The following is a 15,277-nucleotide window of genomic DNA, read 5'->3' as shown; positions in this document are numbered from 1 at the left end:
TCTGTTAACCCCTATGTGTGCCTGCCTGGCTGCACTGACTGAGTGAGAAGATGCTTGTGTCAGAGCTGGCACATAGGGGTTAAGAGAACGCAGCCAGCAGTGACTTTGTGGGGGGAGAGAGCATGTTATCTCCTGCTCTGCTCTCCCAGCTGTATCTATGACAGCATGAGTGGGCCCCCCCCCTCTCCCCAGGGCCCCGGCATTTGCCCGGTGTGCCGGGTGCTGACGCCGGCCCTGGCTCCCCGTATACTCACCTGCTCCTGGCGCGGTGCAGTCCCTGATTTCCTGGTGCCACAGCTTCTTCCTCTACTGAGTGGTCACCGTTACCGCTCATTACAGTAATGATATGCGGCTCCACCCCATGGGAGGTGGAGCCGCATATTCATTACTGTAATGAGCGGTACCATGTGACCACTCAGTACAGGAAGAAGCTGCCAGCGCCAGGGAAAAGACGTACAGGGACAGCGCCAGGAGCAGGTGAGTATTATTAGACAGCCCCCGCTCCCCCTCCCCTGCCGACCCCTGTGTATGACTCAAGTATAAGCCAAGAGGGAGACTTTCAGCCCCCAAAAATGGGCTGAAAACCTGGGCTTATACTCTAGTATATACGGTAACCGTCATAAAGAGGGGGGGGAAAAAAACAGAATTCGGATTTTTTTTATCAACATACCTCTTTAAAAATGTAATACACCACACCACCAAGATATACTAGGTTGCAACCACTAAAGCCATCAAATCATCATAGGGGAGAAAAAAAAAATTGGGAGGTTTTTTTTTTTACAAAACTTTTTCACAACTAAAAAAAAAAATGTGTGTGGACGTAAAAATAAAAAGGGTATGGCCCTTTACAGAAGGGTAGGGAAAAATGTGTAAAGGAAACTGGTTTGGGAAACATGGGGATAATTCAGCCATTGACTGACTTAATACATTTGCCCTCAATCTTTGTTTTGGCTCTAAAATAATTATCCGCACACCAAATGTAAATTAAAATGTTACACATTCTGCATTTCTGATGGAACCTGTCGTATCACATGGCAGAAACTTTTGAGGAGCCACTTACCAGTGTTTAAGCTTTCGACTCGCAGCGGTAAGCCAGACTGTGCCACAGCTACAAGCTTCAGGGCAATGTAGAACTGGCTTCTTCCAAAGTAGCCAAGCCTCGTTGCTCCACATAGCTCCATGATCTGAAAAATATTGGCAAGAAGAGGAGGAGTGTAACTATAAACTAGATACAAATTAAGGTAGGACATAAATCAGACCTAAAGCAGAGGACAGCAGGTCAAGCGCTAAAGTCCCAGGAGCCATCGGATGCGCGATACTGTATCGGTAACACTAAGCCAACATCCTATGTGGGCTCCCATGTCTCCTACTGAATGTAAAGATTGGGACCGAAGTTCAAAATGGCCTCATGCTTCTATCTATGGTAACAAGATAGGTCAGGTTGACATATTTAACCAGGATCTACATTATTCTACAAGGTATTTGTTCGGAGGGGGAAAGCCCAAATCTTAGCTTCCTATTCACAACAGACCTGTAAAGTTTTGACTTCTCGTCATGACTCACACCAACACAATTGAACTATTCTACCAGTGATGAAAGCTATTCTCTAATAAACAAGCAACCTGGCAGGTTCTTCTAGCATTGCTTGTGAGATCACACCCAAGAATAAAAAGCTGAACTAATTCTTCCCTTATGAGTAGGTTTAACATGGACATGAGGCCTTTATGGCCATCCAGCACCTAGGTGTTGGCTAGCTACATGCATGGAACAAGAATATCTTCTGAAACACACATAGGATCAAAGGAAAAACATTGGGCCCATTCATCAAAGCTTGTACGACACTATTCTGGCGTGAAAAGCTATGTTGTGTTGTATCATTTGGTCACAACGCGGGGCGACGCTAAAATTTTGCGACTTTTGGAGTTCTCACCCAGGGCACAGCTGGGGCCGGACGGGGGCCACTTGTCAAATTCATGATGACCTGTGGTGTACACAACGCCTCAAATCTTTCTCCGGCAGGGACTGGAGTAGGATTTGTGGCCAGGCACGCCAAGGTGTACACCACTCGACAAATGCTTCCAATTCACGAAGAGGCATACCTTCTAATTAATGCCAGCATGAACGCCAGTCTTCATGAATTGGATCCATGAATCTGCACACACAGACAAAAATGAGCAAGTCTCATTGAAAATATGGAAGAATCATACATTTTGCAATTTATTGAATTCAGTCAGTCCATGTAAAAAATAAAGATATGGTCATTTGAACAGCTCCATTGAATGACACTGGTCTGAGTGCAGTCTGTTTTCTCAGCACCTGGGTCGTGTGAATGTAGCCTTACTCTGCCGGATGGAGCAATGTTTTTCTACTATCACACATGTCGTTGCCATTTGCTGTGGACTATTTAAGGAAGAGGCCCATTTAGGAACGGGAAGGCATCTATACCCGAAACCGGCCCATCTAATAAGCTTATCCGCCTGTGCACCTATACTTGGGCCTTTTGTCTCAGGACTTTACATATAAGCGTCCGTTAATCTTTAGGTCTGAGCAATTTCACTTCTTGAAGAATTGGATTTGTACAAAATAATACAAGTTTATTTATGCCAGAAAGCCAAAACTAAAGAAGCACTGACTTGTTACTGCTATGTACAATGGCATGTGAACGTATTCATCTCTTGGCTTTTTACCTATATTGTTACATTACAACCTGTGTTTATTTTTGTAATGCATCAGCACTAAATAGTCTAAGTTGGTGAAGTGAGAAAAATATAGGCATAAATTAAATAGATCAGATCAAATAACTAAAAAATTGCTGTGTGCATATGTATTCACCCCATTTGCTATGAAGGCTCTAAAAAATTCTGGTGCAAGCAAATGCTTTCATAAGTCACATGCTTAGTGACAGGAAGCCACCTGTGAGCAATCTGAATGTCACATGGTCTGTCAGTATACACACCTTTTCTGAAAGGCCACAGAGGCTGCAACACCATTAACCAAGAGGCACCACTGACCAAACACCACCATGAAGACCAAGGAGATCTCCAAACAAGCCAGGGACAAAGTTGTTGAGAAGTACAAGTCAGGGTTGGGTTATAAAAAGATATCCCAATCTCGGACGATCTCCCAAAGCATCATCAAATCCATCATCATCAAATGGAGGCTCTACAAAGTACTGACTTTAGGGGAATGAAGAGTTATGGACACTGAAGTTTTTAGTTAGTTTTTCCCCATTTGTTGTTTGCTTTACAATAAAAAGAAAACCAAATGTTCACATTTGTAGACATGTTCTTTACATGAACTGATGCAAACCCTCAAAAAAAGTGAAATTCCAGGTTGTGAGGCAGAAAAAAAAAAAAGCGAAAAATGCCAATGGGGCGAATACCTTCGATATATATAGACACACAGATTACAATCTCTTACAAGCTAGCGCTGTTATAATTTGGAGACAACATATGATCTTCGTGACATCTTTTATAGTGCATAGAGAACCTGGCAGTCACCAGCCTACTGCTCACATACCAGCTGAGAGTGGGTGCCGACACCTACCTGACCACAGCCATTACTCCGGCACCCGACTAAAACCCGCACGCTGAGTGCAACCAAGTGTTCACATGTTACAAATGAAATGTGGGAATAAGTCACTGGTAAAACCTCTGAACTCTCGAGAACAATGGGATCCTATGGATAAATAATAAAGTTGTAATCACGGGACAATCCCTTTAAGAAGTGTAAATGAGAGTGACATGTTGTGAGTAAGATACGGCGGATGGGTCAGGCCAGTTTCCTGGTTTCTGTATCTATTTTCCCTGCTTATCTGAGCTTTTGGGCAAAAAAAAAAAAAAAAATAGCATGCTGCAGCCAAGATGTAACAGACCAACTTGTAGCTAGGGAAAAACATAAGCAATGTTTTTTCTTTAAGGGTATGTGCACATGTAGAATGGTCCACTGCGGATTTTTCTGTAGTGGATTTGATAAATCTGCAGGGCAAAAACGCTGCTTTTTTTGCTGCAGATTTATCGCGGTTTATCTGCGTTTTTCACTGCAGTTTTACAACTGCGGTTTTCTATTGGAGCAGGTGTAAAACCGCTGCGGAATCCGCAGAAAGAAGTGACATGCTGCGGAATGTAAACCTATGCATTTCCATACGTTTTTTTCTGCAGCATGTGCACAGCGTTTGTTTCCCATAGGTTTACATTGTAATATAAACTCATGGGAAACTGCTGCGGATCCGCAGCGTTTTCCGCATCGTGTGCACATAGCCTTATACATTTTTAGATTGACTTTAAAAGAGATTTTCCTTTTTTCTTTTTAAAGATGCCAAAATGATTGTTGAATAGTGAGGCTACGTGCACACGATGCGGATTTTGCTGCGGGTCTGCAGCAGTTTCCCATGAGTTTACAGTACAATGAAAACTTATGGGAAACCAAAAACGCTGTGCCCATGCTGCGGAAAAAGCGTGCGGAAACGCAGCGGATTATTTTCCGCAGCATGTCAATTCTTTGTGCGGAATCCGCAGCGGTTTTACAACTGTTCCAATAGAAAACTGCAGATGGAAAACCGCAGCAGAATCCGCATTAAAAACCGCAGCGGTTTTGCACTGCGGATTTATCAAATCCGCTGCGGAAAAATCCGCAGATTTTTCTACGTGTGCACATAGCCTTAGATAACCATTTGCATTGCAGTGGGTGAAGGGGCCGCCATCCTCCTCTGATCCATAGACAGAAGGGGGCCGCTTGGTCGTTATAATTAAAATGCCTCTACTCATATTGTTATTCTATATCTTGATCTATGGGAAGAGTAGACCGGTAAAGCCCTCATATACAAAACGTGATTGTCATGTTATATTGTGGCTTAAAAAACCTGCACATTCTCAACCGGGTCCATCCCGGACTGATACACCAACTTCTCATCCACTTTACTGCTATGGTAATACGCCTTTATCAGTCCCGTGGGCACACCTGGCATCTGATCCATGCTGCCCGATCTGTGGGCCGCAGGTATCAGGCACTGGCTGTATGATCTCAGCCTGGCATGTCCGATTCTGAAATGCTGCGGAATTTCAAAGAACAACTTTAATAAGTCTCTGCCTACATGAGTGTACAGGGAGAAGCCACGGCCTGCCCAACTAGTCTACAGCGTGGTCTCAGTCCCTGGCGGCTTTTAAAAGGGGCTGTCCACTACTAGGACAACCACATGATCAAAATGTGTGGCCCAGACTTCGCCTTCATGCTGGATTTGGCCAAAGGCGGGGACAGTGATGCCAGCTCTGATTGGGCGCCAGTGTCATGTGTCACAACAGCAGCACAAGAGCCCCGGGGAGAGCGCGTGCAGACACTGTGGGAACGGCACTGGTACAGGAGGTGAGTATAGGCCAAGTGAGTGGTATGAGAATCTGCCCAAGTAGTGGACAACTCTTTAAAGTATGTCTTTCTGTGAAAAGCTGCAAGGTTTATATACCTGCCCCCTGACGAAGCCGACGCAAAACGCGCGTTGGGGCTGCGGCGGTGACCCCTGTAGACCGTAGACCGACTGTATGGGTAAGAGCCACTAAACCGGTTTAAGTATGATATAGGCCGTTTTTTTGATTAGCGGCACCCCACTTGGGGTATTAGCAGTGTACGAGGGTTTACCGTTGCTTTGATTTTTTCAGTGCTATCCTAAGTCTCCCTTATTGTATGTTCTGTATATGTTATGACTTTGTGGTTTTAAATATTGTTAAATAAAAACATTTTTACATTTCTAAATATGGGACGTGTACTCCATGTGTTTCTTCTTGGGTTTTCTAAAGGTTTATATACAGTGGGGCAAAAAAGTATTTAGTCAGTCAGCAATAGTGCAAGTTCCACCACTTAAAAAGATGAGAGGCGTCTGTAATTTACATCATAGGTAGACCTCAACTATGGGAGACAAACTGAGGAAAAAAAAAATCCAGAAAATCACATTGTCTGTTTTTTTAACATTTTATTTGCATATTATGGTGGAAAATAAGTATTTGGTCAGAAACAAAATTTCATCTCAATACTTTGTAATATATCCTTTGTTGGCAATGACAGAGGTCAAACGTTTTCTGTAAGTCTTCACAAGGTTGCCACACACTGTTGTTGGTATGTTGGCCCATTCCTCCATGCAGATCTCCTCTAGAGCAGTGATGTTTTTGGCTTTTCGCTTGGCAACACGGACTTTCAACTCCCTCCAAAGGTTTTCTATAGGGTTGAGATCTGGAGACTGGCTAGGCCACTCCAGGACCTTGAAATGCTTCTTACGAAGCCACTCCTTTGTTGCCCTGGCGGTGTGCTTTGGATCATTGTCATGTTGAAAGACCCAGCCACGTTTCATCTTCAATGCCCTTGCTGATGGAAGGAGGTTTGCACTCAAAATCTCACGATACATGGCCCCATTCATTCTTTCATGTACCCGGATCAGTCGTCCTGGCCCCTTTGCAGAGAAACAGCCCCAAAGCATGATGTTTCCACCACCATGGTTTACAGTAGGTATGGTGTTTGATGGATGCAACTCAGTATTCTTTTTCCTCCAAACACGACAAGTTGTGTTTCTACCAAACAGTTCCAGTTTGGTTTCATCAGACCATAGGACATTCTCCCAAAACTCCTCTGGATCATCCAAATGCTCTCTGGCAAACTTTAGACGGGCCCGGACATGTACTGGCTTAAGCAGTGGAACACGTCTGGCACTGCAGGATCTGAGTCCATGGTGGCGTAGTGTGTTACTTATGGTAGGCCTTGTTACATTGGTCCCAGCTCTCTGCAGTTCATTCACTAGGTCCCCCCGCGTGGTTCTGGGATTTTTGCTCACCGTTCTTGTGATCATTCTGACCCCACGGGGTGGGATTTTGCGTGGAGCCCCAGATCGAGGGAGATTATCAGTGGTCTTGTATGTCTTCCATTTTCTAATTATTGCTCCCACTGTTGATTTCTTCACTCCAAGCTGGTTGGCTATTGCAGATTCAGTCTTCCCAGCCTGGTGCAGGGCTACAATTTTGTTTCTGGTGTCCTTTGACAGCTCTTTGGTCTTCACCATAGTGGAGTTTGGAGTCAGACTGTTTGAGGGTGTGCACAGGTGTCTTTTTATACTGATAACAAGTTTAAACAGGTGCCATTACTACAGGTAATGAGTGGAGGAAAGAGGAGACTCTTAAAGAAGAAGTTACAGGTCTGTGAGAGCCAGAAATCTTGATTGTTTGTTTCTGACCAAATACTTATTTTCCACCATAATGTGCAAATAAAATGTTAAAATGTTAAAAAAACAGACAATGTGATTTTCTGGATTTTTTTTTCTCAGTTTGTCTCCCATAGTTGAGGTCTACCTATGATGTAAATTACAGACGCCTCTCATCTTTTTAAGTGGTGGAACTTGCACTATTGCTGACTGACTAAATACTTTTTTGCCCCACTGTACCTGCCTGAGACGTACAGCTAGTCCTGTAGATTGGGCCGCATGTAGCAGCTCCCAGGTTCCCTTTAAATCCAATTCAGTACTCTGTAAATCCATTCTACATCAAGCAGGAAAAAAGGCGAAACACCCCCCTCCCTAAAAAGGTGAAACGCAAGTCAGATTTTTCTTCTTGTGCAGAAGATCACACAAAACAACGGATTTGCAACAACAAGCCTGACCCAATTTTTCATTCGTCTATTTCTAACATCTGTGTGTCTTTCTTATGAAGCAGCAGAACTACTGCAGGTTTCCCTGGGCTCCTCTTACCACTGTGGTGCCAATTTTGGCTAGCTAAGCTCACCGTGGGAACGTGGCCTTTGTTGAGTTTTTGCCACTGTAGAATTTCTGCACCTATTTAACCTCTTAGTGACGGAGCCAAATTTTTTTCTATCTGACCAGCGTCACTTTATGTAGTAATAACTCTGCAACGCTTCAACAAATTCCAGTGATTTTGAGACTGTTTTTTTCGGGACACATTATACTTTATGATAGTGGTAAATTTAGGTCAATAAACACAAAACTTATTTATAAAAAAATATCAGAAATTTGAGAAAAATGTAAAAAAAAATTTAGCAATTTTCAAACTATGAATGATTATCCCTTTAATCCAGATGGTCATACAACAGCAAAATATTAATAAACAACATTTCCCACATGTCTGCTTTACATCAGCACCATTTGTAAAATGTTGTTTTATTTTATTAGCATTTTAGGAGGTTTAAAAATGTAGCAGTCATTTTTCATATTTTCAAGGAAATTTACAAATTTTTTTTTTTTTTTTTAAGGACCTATCCATGTTTAAAGTGCCTTTAGGGGTCCCATATATCAGGAAACCCCCAAACGTGATACCATTTTAAAAACAGCACCTCCTGACATATTGAAAATGGCTGTCAGGTAGTTTATTAACCCTTCAGGTGCTTTACAGGAATTAATGCAAGTGGCATGACAGAAATGAAAAAGTGTATTTTTACCAACTAAGTGCCTCTAACTTCTAAACATATTACTACAGCTGACAGACTCCACTATTTGGTCGTGAAGTGCCATGGCAAACATCAGGACTAGGGTTGAGCGACCTTGACTTTTTTAGTGTCGAGTCGCGAAACCCGACTATCTCAAAAGTCGAGTGAAATCGGCCGATTATGGCAAAAAGTCGAGGATCGACCGAAACACGAAACCCAATGCAAAGTCAATGGGGGTCTCTCTCTCTCTCTCCGTCCCTGAACTGAAAAGCTGGTGTTACACATTGCAAATCGCTACAGCGCACAAGCGACAACATGGCGATAGGCGTCCATGCCCCTAAGACCTATGTCATCACTCTGCCCACGCTCCTTCATTGGCTGAAAAAATGGCGCCAAGCGCGTCATACGAAACGCGACTTTGGCGCGAAAGTCGCGTACCGCATGGCCGACCCCACACAGGGATCAGGTCGGGTTTCATGAAACCCGACTTTGCCAAAAGTCGGCGACTTTTGAAAATGAACGATCCGTTTCGCTCAACCCTAATCAGGACCACACAATCATGATCTGAGGGCACCAATTTGGATGAAGAGGAAGCCCCCACACTCTGTTAACCATTAATAATGATGTAGTCACTATTGACAGCAGCATCTAAGGGGTTAAACAGTGCAAACACTGATCGTGGCTGATGCAGCAGGTTGTCAGCTATAGTGCACAGCCGACAGCTGTGGATTGTCACCTGTATGGGGAGGCTGTTCTCATATCTCAGGTCAGTTAAAAGACGTATTGGCTGTCATTAAGGGGTTAAAAACTTAGGTTACCTGTGGTTTTTCATTGCTTTTTTTAAACATTGTTTTGTGTCTCTTTCTTGTGTCATGCTTTAAATAGAGCTGCTTTGTTTTTGATAGGTCATGATATTTGGCCTTGACAAAACTGTATTGCTATACTTGGCCCAGATTACATGCATTTTTAATGTGCTTCCACAGTGGAAAAGCACAAGAACACCTGGGCCTTTACCTGCAGATTGGCGGCATCTACAAGTCTATGGGGAAAGTCCGCACATAGAACGCTGCCCACCCGCAAGAGAAATGCTGCAGAGTTGAAACCTGCACCGCAGGTCAGTTTACAAGCAGAAAAAAAAAAAAAAAGCACAGTGGGCGTGAGATTTCTACTACTCCCACCAGCTGACAACCGATGGGGACGGAGCCATCACCAGTGTAAAATTACACTGGGCGATAAGCTGGCATAAGCGATCTAATCACCTGCCCAACGAGCAATACACCCAATGAAAGAACGCTTTGCTTACTGCTTGTTTACGGGGGCAGATAATCTGGAGCGAGTGGTCCTACATTTACTGACACGTCTAAATGCACCCTTAAGCCTCACTCAGGCGTCCGTATTGCATGTACATGTACCCTTTATAGTCTATTGGGCTGTTCACATATCTGTTTTTGCATACCTACTGGTCCACAAAAAAAAAAAAAAAATCACAAGCGATATCTCCATCAAAGCTCCCCATACAGGTTTATGGGTGTGTGAAATGACAGACAGCATTAGTGTATAGATCATGTGCTGTCCGTAATTAGCACTGTAAGCAATAGGAGAGGCTTGCTAATTTACCTATAGATGAAAAGCTCTAAACAGATGAAAAATGGTCTGTGGGCATAGTTACAAGAAAAATCATGGCCATCTGAAAGAGGCATTGGGCTACATTCACAGATCAGTGGCAACAGAACATGCTCGAGTGCCAACAGTGTTTTTGGCGTGCTCGAGTAATATGTCCGAGTCCCCGCGCCTGCATGTCGACAGCCATAACACATGCAGGGATTGCCTAACAGCTGCCGCGGGGACTTGGACATAGGATTAGTGCACACCAAAGAGAACACCTTATCCGAGCACGTTCGCTCAACACTAATCCCCATCCATTTCAATGGTGGAGTCTGATCCATGACACGCTGATTCTCACAGACTGGACACACGGACCCATATTTAAAATGGATGTGGATGAGTCAATGAAACTATTGGTCAGTGTGCTGTCTGAGAAAAGAAACTGGAAAGCACACAAAAGTGTGAATTTAGGCTTAGTCAGTGGCAGACTGACCGCACACAGATGCCAATAGGTTGAATCAATCAGTTGAAGGGGTGAGTTTGGTGGAAGTCTGAAGGCCTAGAGAAACAAAACTACTATAACAAAACGAGTCTATCAGGCGGGCATACTGGTGGAAACCTCTGGCACTACTTGGCAATTCACAGTACCAATCTGTGGGCACTTCTGCGTCTGCCATTTGGACATTGCCAACATAAGATACAGTGATGTGGGATTGGATCAGTCTAACCTGAAACACGGACTGATTGTAGCTGCAGAGCCAAGAAACACAAGCACTCTCTAGGAAGGATCCAAACACTCAACTAGAGCCACGGTCAGTCTCTCAGCTCAGTGTCCGGAAGCCAGAACCAGGAGTGGAACAAGGACGGAGGTAAAAGACTCACCAAATACTGAGGGGGTGAACATGGCCCGATACGTACGGGAGCTACCATTAACCCAGGGCCACTGTATAATGTTGACACGTTGCAGCATAGTGCTATAAGTGGGATCACACTGTGACCCGAAAAATACCGCAACTATAACAAGCAAGAGGCAAAAGGAGTATCAACTTTTGCAACTCGGTGTGGTATATTGTGGGACGCCATGCAACTCTATAGCAAACGGCATAAGCAGCGGCCACGTGTCACTACCAAAGCCACCGTACAGCAGCGATCACCGGCCACGTGTCACTACCAAAGCCACCGTGCAGCAGCGATCACCGGCCACGTGTCACTACCAAAGCCACCGTGCAGCAGCGATCACCGGCCACGTGTCACTACCAAAGCCACCGTGCAGCAGCGATCACCGGCCACGTGTCACTACCAAAGCCACCGTGCAGCAGCGATCACCGGCCACGTGTCACTACCAAAGCCACCGTGCAGCAGCGATCACCGGCCACGTGTCACTACCAAAGCCACCGTGCAGCAGCGATCACCGGCCACGTGTCACTACCAAAGCCACCGTGCAGCAGCGATCACCGGCCACGTGTCACTACCAAAGCCACCGTGCAGCAGCGATCACCGGCCACGTGTCACTACCAAAGCCACCGTGCAGCAGCGATCACCGGCCACGTGTCACTACCAAAGCCACCGTGCAGCAGCGATCACCGGCCACGTGTCACTACCAAAGCCACCGTGCAGCAGCGATCACCGGCCACGTGTCACTACCAAAGCCACCGTGCAGCAGCGATCACCGGCCACGTGTCACTACCAAAGCCACCGTGCAGCAGCGATCACCGGCCACGTGTCACTACCAAAGCCACCGTGCAGCAGCGATCACCGGCCACGTGTCACTACCAAAGCCACCGTGCAGCAGCGATCACCGGCCACGTGTCACTACCAAAGCCACCGTGCAGCAGCGATCACCGGCCACGTGTCACTACCAAAGCCACCGTGCAGCAGCGATCACCGGCCACGTGTCACTACCAAAGCCACCGTGCAGCAGCGATCACCGGCCACGTGTCACTACCAAAGCCACCGTGCAGCAGCGATCACCGGCCACGTGTCACTACCAAAGCCACCGTGCAGCAGCGATCACCGGCCACGTGTCACTACCAAAGCCACCGTGCAGCAGCGATCACCGGCCACGTGTCACTACCAAAGCCACCGTGCAGCAGCGATCACCGGCCACGTGTCACTACCAAAGCCACCGTGCAGCAGCGATCACCGGCCACGTGTCACTACCAAAGCCACCGTGCAGCAGCGATCACCGGCCACGTGTCACTACCAAAGCCACCGTGCAGCAGCGATCACCGGCCACGTGTCACTACCAAAGCCACCGTGCAGCAGCGATCACCGGCCACGTGTCACTACCAAAGCCACCGTGCAGCAGCGATCACCGGCCACGTGTCACTACCAAAGCCACCGTGCAGCCCCATCCTTGGATACACAGCCCCCATTATATCAGATGGAATGCATGTAGTGTTCCTTCTACAGATGCCGTGTACAGACCAAACCACCATACTCAGGACTCTGCACTCCTCTTTCTGCAGCGCCCCAAACAGGAGGTAATATGAATTACAGCATCTGATAGATCAGCACATGACAAGTCATAACATCACTCACTTAGGCCGAATTCTGATGGCCAGGTATTGCGGTCAGAGTACGGATAGGCACATATGATACGGACGAGTATGGGTCAGGAAATAGACGGATGTCTGAACTCGGGCTTAAATGGATCTCAATTACTCGTGGTAAAATGGTGATAGGAACAGTCCAGGATGGGCACAGGACTCACCGATCTTAACCAACAGGAGAACTTTTTGGCAAAAGGCACAACTAATCCACTGAAATAGTTAATAATGTGACAGTTTAACTTCAACTTTTATGGAAAAATCAGATGTGAGGACCCGAGACCCAAGCACTTCCCCACAGACCTGGGGGTCGTACCCAGGGGTCAGAGGTTAGCACAAGATTACCTGCAGGGAGACCTCACTGGGGAGCTGGGCGGCTCGGAAGAGCTCCAGCACCCGGCCATTGGAGGCCACCTTCTTGGTGCTGTCAGTGTCACAGTAGGCGAACAGGTCAGAGTAGTACTTCTGCTCAGCATCGCTGAGGGACAGGCCTTCCATGCTCCCCGGCCGGGCGACCCTCACTTCCAGGGCTGGAAACACCACACAAGTCCCCCCGAAAGCCAGGAGCGGGGGGCTACAAGCCACATGTGCCACACCACAAGTCAGGGCAGCTGTGGGCGAGAAGACACATGTGCCCTCACCAGTAGCCAGGGACCTAGGGGGCTACAAGCCACATGTGCCCTCACCCACACGCGCTGGGGGGCACCGCTGTCCTCATGTGCCAGCAGCAGGTGGGGAGGACCGCCCCTCTAAGCGCACAACTTCCCTCAGCGGCCGGGAAGAGAAGCCCGGTGCTCCGGGTCACCGGCCACAGCCCAGCCGGACGGTAAGCGCTCGGCTGCCACCACTCCGCAGCTCCTGTGCGCCCCTGGATGACGTCGTCACATACACAAGTCCGAAAAAGACGTGAACTGAGGAGCCGGATGTAGAGCAGGGCACCCTTCACCCGCCGGACTGACAGGTCTGGGAGGAGCAGCAGACACAGCACTGCCTCTAGTGGTGGGGAGGGATATCCAGCGAAAGGGGCCGCGCGCTCGTCACTGCCCAAGGCGAGAGCGCGTGCGCGAATTCACAGAGCGAGCACAGACGTGACTTCAGCGTCACCCAGTGGTACTGTGCGGTGTTGCATCTTCCGCTCAGGTTCTCAGTGAATTACAGTTGTGGCCAAAAGTATTGACACCCCTGCAATTCTGTCAGATAATACTCAGTTTCTTCCTGAAAATGATTGCAAACACAAATTATTTGGTATTATCTTCATTTAATTTGTCTTAAATTAAAAAACACAAAAGAGAATGAAGCAAAAAGCAAAACATTGATCATTTCACACAAACCTCCAAAAATGGGCCAGATAAAAGTATTGGCACCCTCAGCCTAATACTTGGTTGCACAATCTTTAGCCAAAATAATTGTGACCAACCGCTTCCGGTAACCATCAATGAGTTTCTTACAATGCTCTGCTGGAATTTTAGACCATTCTTCTTTGGCAAACTGCTCCAGGTCCCTGATATTTGAAGGGTGCCTTCTCCAACTGCCATTGTTAGATCTCTCCACAGGTGTTCTATGGGATTCAGGTCTGGACTCATTGCTGGCCACCTTAGAAGTCTCCACTCTCCAGTGCTTTCTCTCAAACCATTTTCTAGTGCTTTTTGATGTGTGTTTTGGGTCATTGTCCTGCTGGAACACCCATGACTAGGGTTGAGCAAAACGGATCGTTCATTTTCTAAAGTCGCCGACTTTTGGCAAAGTCGGGTTTCATGAAACCCAACCCGATCCCTGTGTGGGGTCGGCCATGCGGTACGCGACTTTCGCGCCAAAGTCGCGTTTCATATGATGCGCTTGGCGCCATTTTTTCAGCCAATGAAGGAGCGTGGGCAGAGTGATGACATAGGTCTTAGGGGCGTGGACGCCTATCGTCATCTTGTTGCTTGTGCGCTGTAGCGATTTGAAATGTGTAACACCAGCTTTTCTGTTCAGGGACGGAGGGGAGAGAGAGAGAGAGAGAGGGGAGAGAGAGAGAGAGAGGAGACCCAGCTTTCCCACACTGGGCCCTACATTATGCTGCTAATTTGTTGGCAGTCTTCAGACTTCATAATGCCATGCACACGGTCAAGCAGTCCAGTGCCAGAGGCAGCAAAGCAACCCCAAAACATCAGGGAACCTCCGCCATGTTTGACTGTAGGGACCGTGTTTTTTTCTTTGAATGCCTCTTTTTTTCTCCTGTAAACTCTATGTTGATGCTTTTGCCCAAAAAACTCTACTTTTGTCTCATCTCACCAGAGAACATTCTTCCAAAACGTTTTAGGTTTTTTCAGGTAAGTTTTGGCAAACTCCAGCCTGGCTTTTTTATGTCTCGGTGTAAGAAGTGGGGTCTTCCTGGGTCTCCTACCATACAGTCCCTTTTCATTCAGACGCCGACGGATAGTACGGGTTGACACTGTTGTACCCTCGGACTGCAGGGCAGCTAGAACTTGTTTGGATGTTAGTCGAGGTTCTTTATCCAACATCCGCACAATCTTGCGTTGAAATCTCTTGTCTATTTTTCTTTTCCGTCCACATCTAGGGAGGTTAGCTACAGTGCCATGGGCTTTAAACTTCTTGATGACAATGCGCACGGTAGACACAGGAACATTCAGATCTTTGGAGATGGACCTGTAGCCTTGAGATTGCTGATGCTTCCTCACAATTTGGTTTCTCAAGTCCTCAGACAGTTC

General features: G+C 46.6%; 1 protein-coding gene across 4 annotated transcripts in view; it reads right to left on the bottom strand.

Annotated features, from left to right (window-relative positions):
- REPS1 (RALBP1 associated Eps domain containing 1) overlaps positions 1 to 13,561 on the bottom strand; it is a 134,816-nt gene extending 121,255 nt beyond the window's left edge. For 2 of the 4 annotated variants that reach the window (XM_069725937.1, XM_069725939.1), the window contains exons 1-2: positions 12,912 to 13,561; positions 1,061 to 1,184 (exon numbers count right to left, since the gene is read on the bottom strand). In XM_069725937.1, coding sequence (XP_069582038.1) covers positions 1,061 to 1,184; positions 12,912 to 13,064 — 277 coding nt within the window. In that variant the 5' untranslated portion in view covers positions 13,065 to 13,561. The remainder of the gene's footprint in view (positions 1 to 1,060; positions 1,185 to 12,911) is intronic. The other 2 variants (XM_069725938.1, XM_069725940.1) reach the window with 2 other exon arrangements.
- Positions 13,562 to 15,277: the final 1,716 nt, after the last annotated feature.

Source organism: Ranitomeya imitator, chromosome 5 (assembly GCF_032444005.1).
Source record: "Ranitomeya imitator isolate aRanImi1 chromosome 5, aRanImi1.pri, whole genome shotgun sequence".
In the NCBI taxonomy this organism is placed as follows: domain Eukaryota; kingdom Metazoa; phylum Chordata; class Amphibia; order Anura; family Dendrobatidae; genus Ranitomeya; species Ranitomeya imitator.
This window is presented reverse-complemented; position numbering and strand designations above follow the sequence as displayed.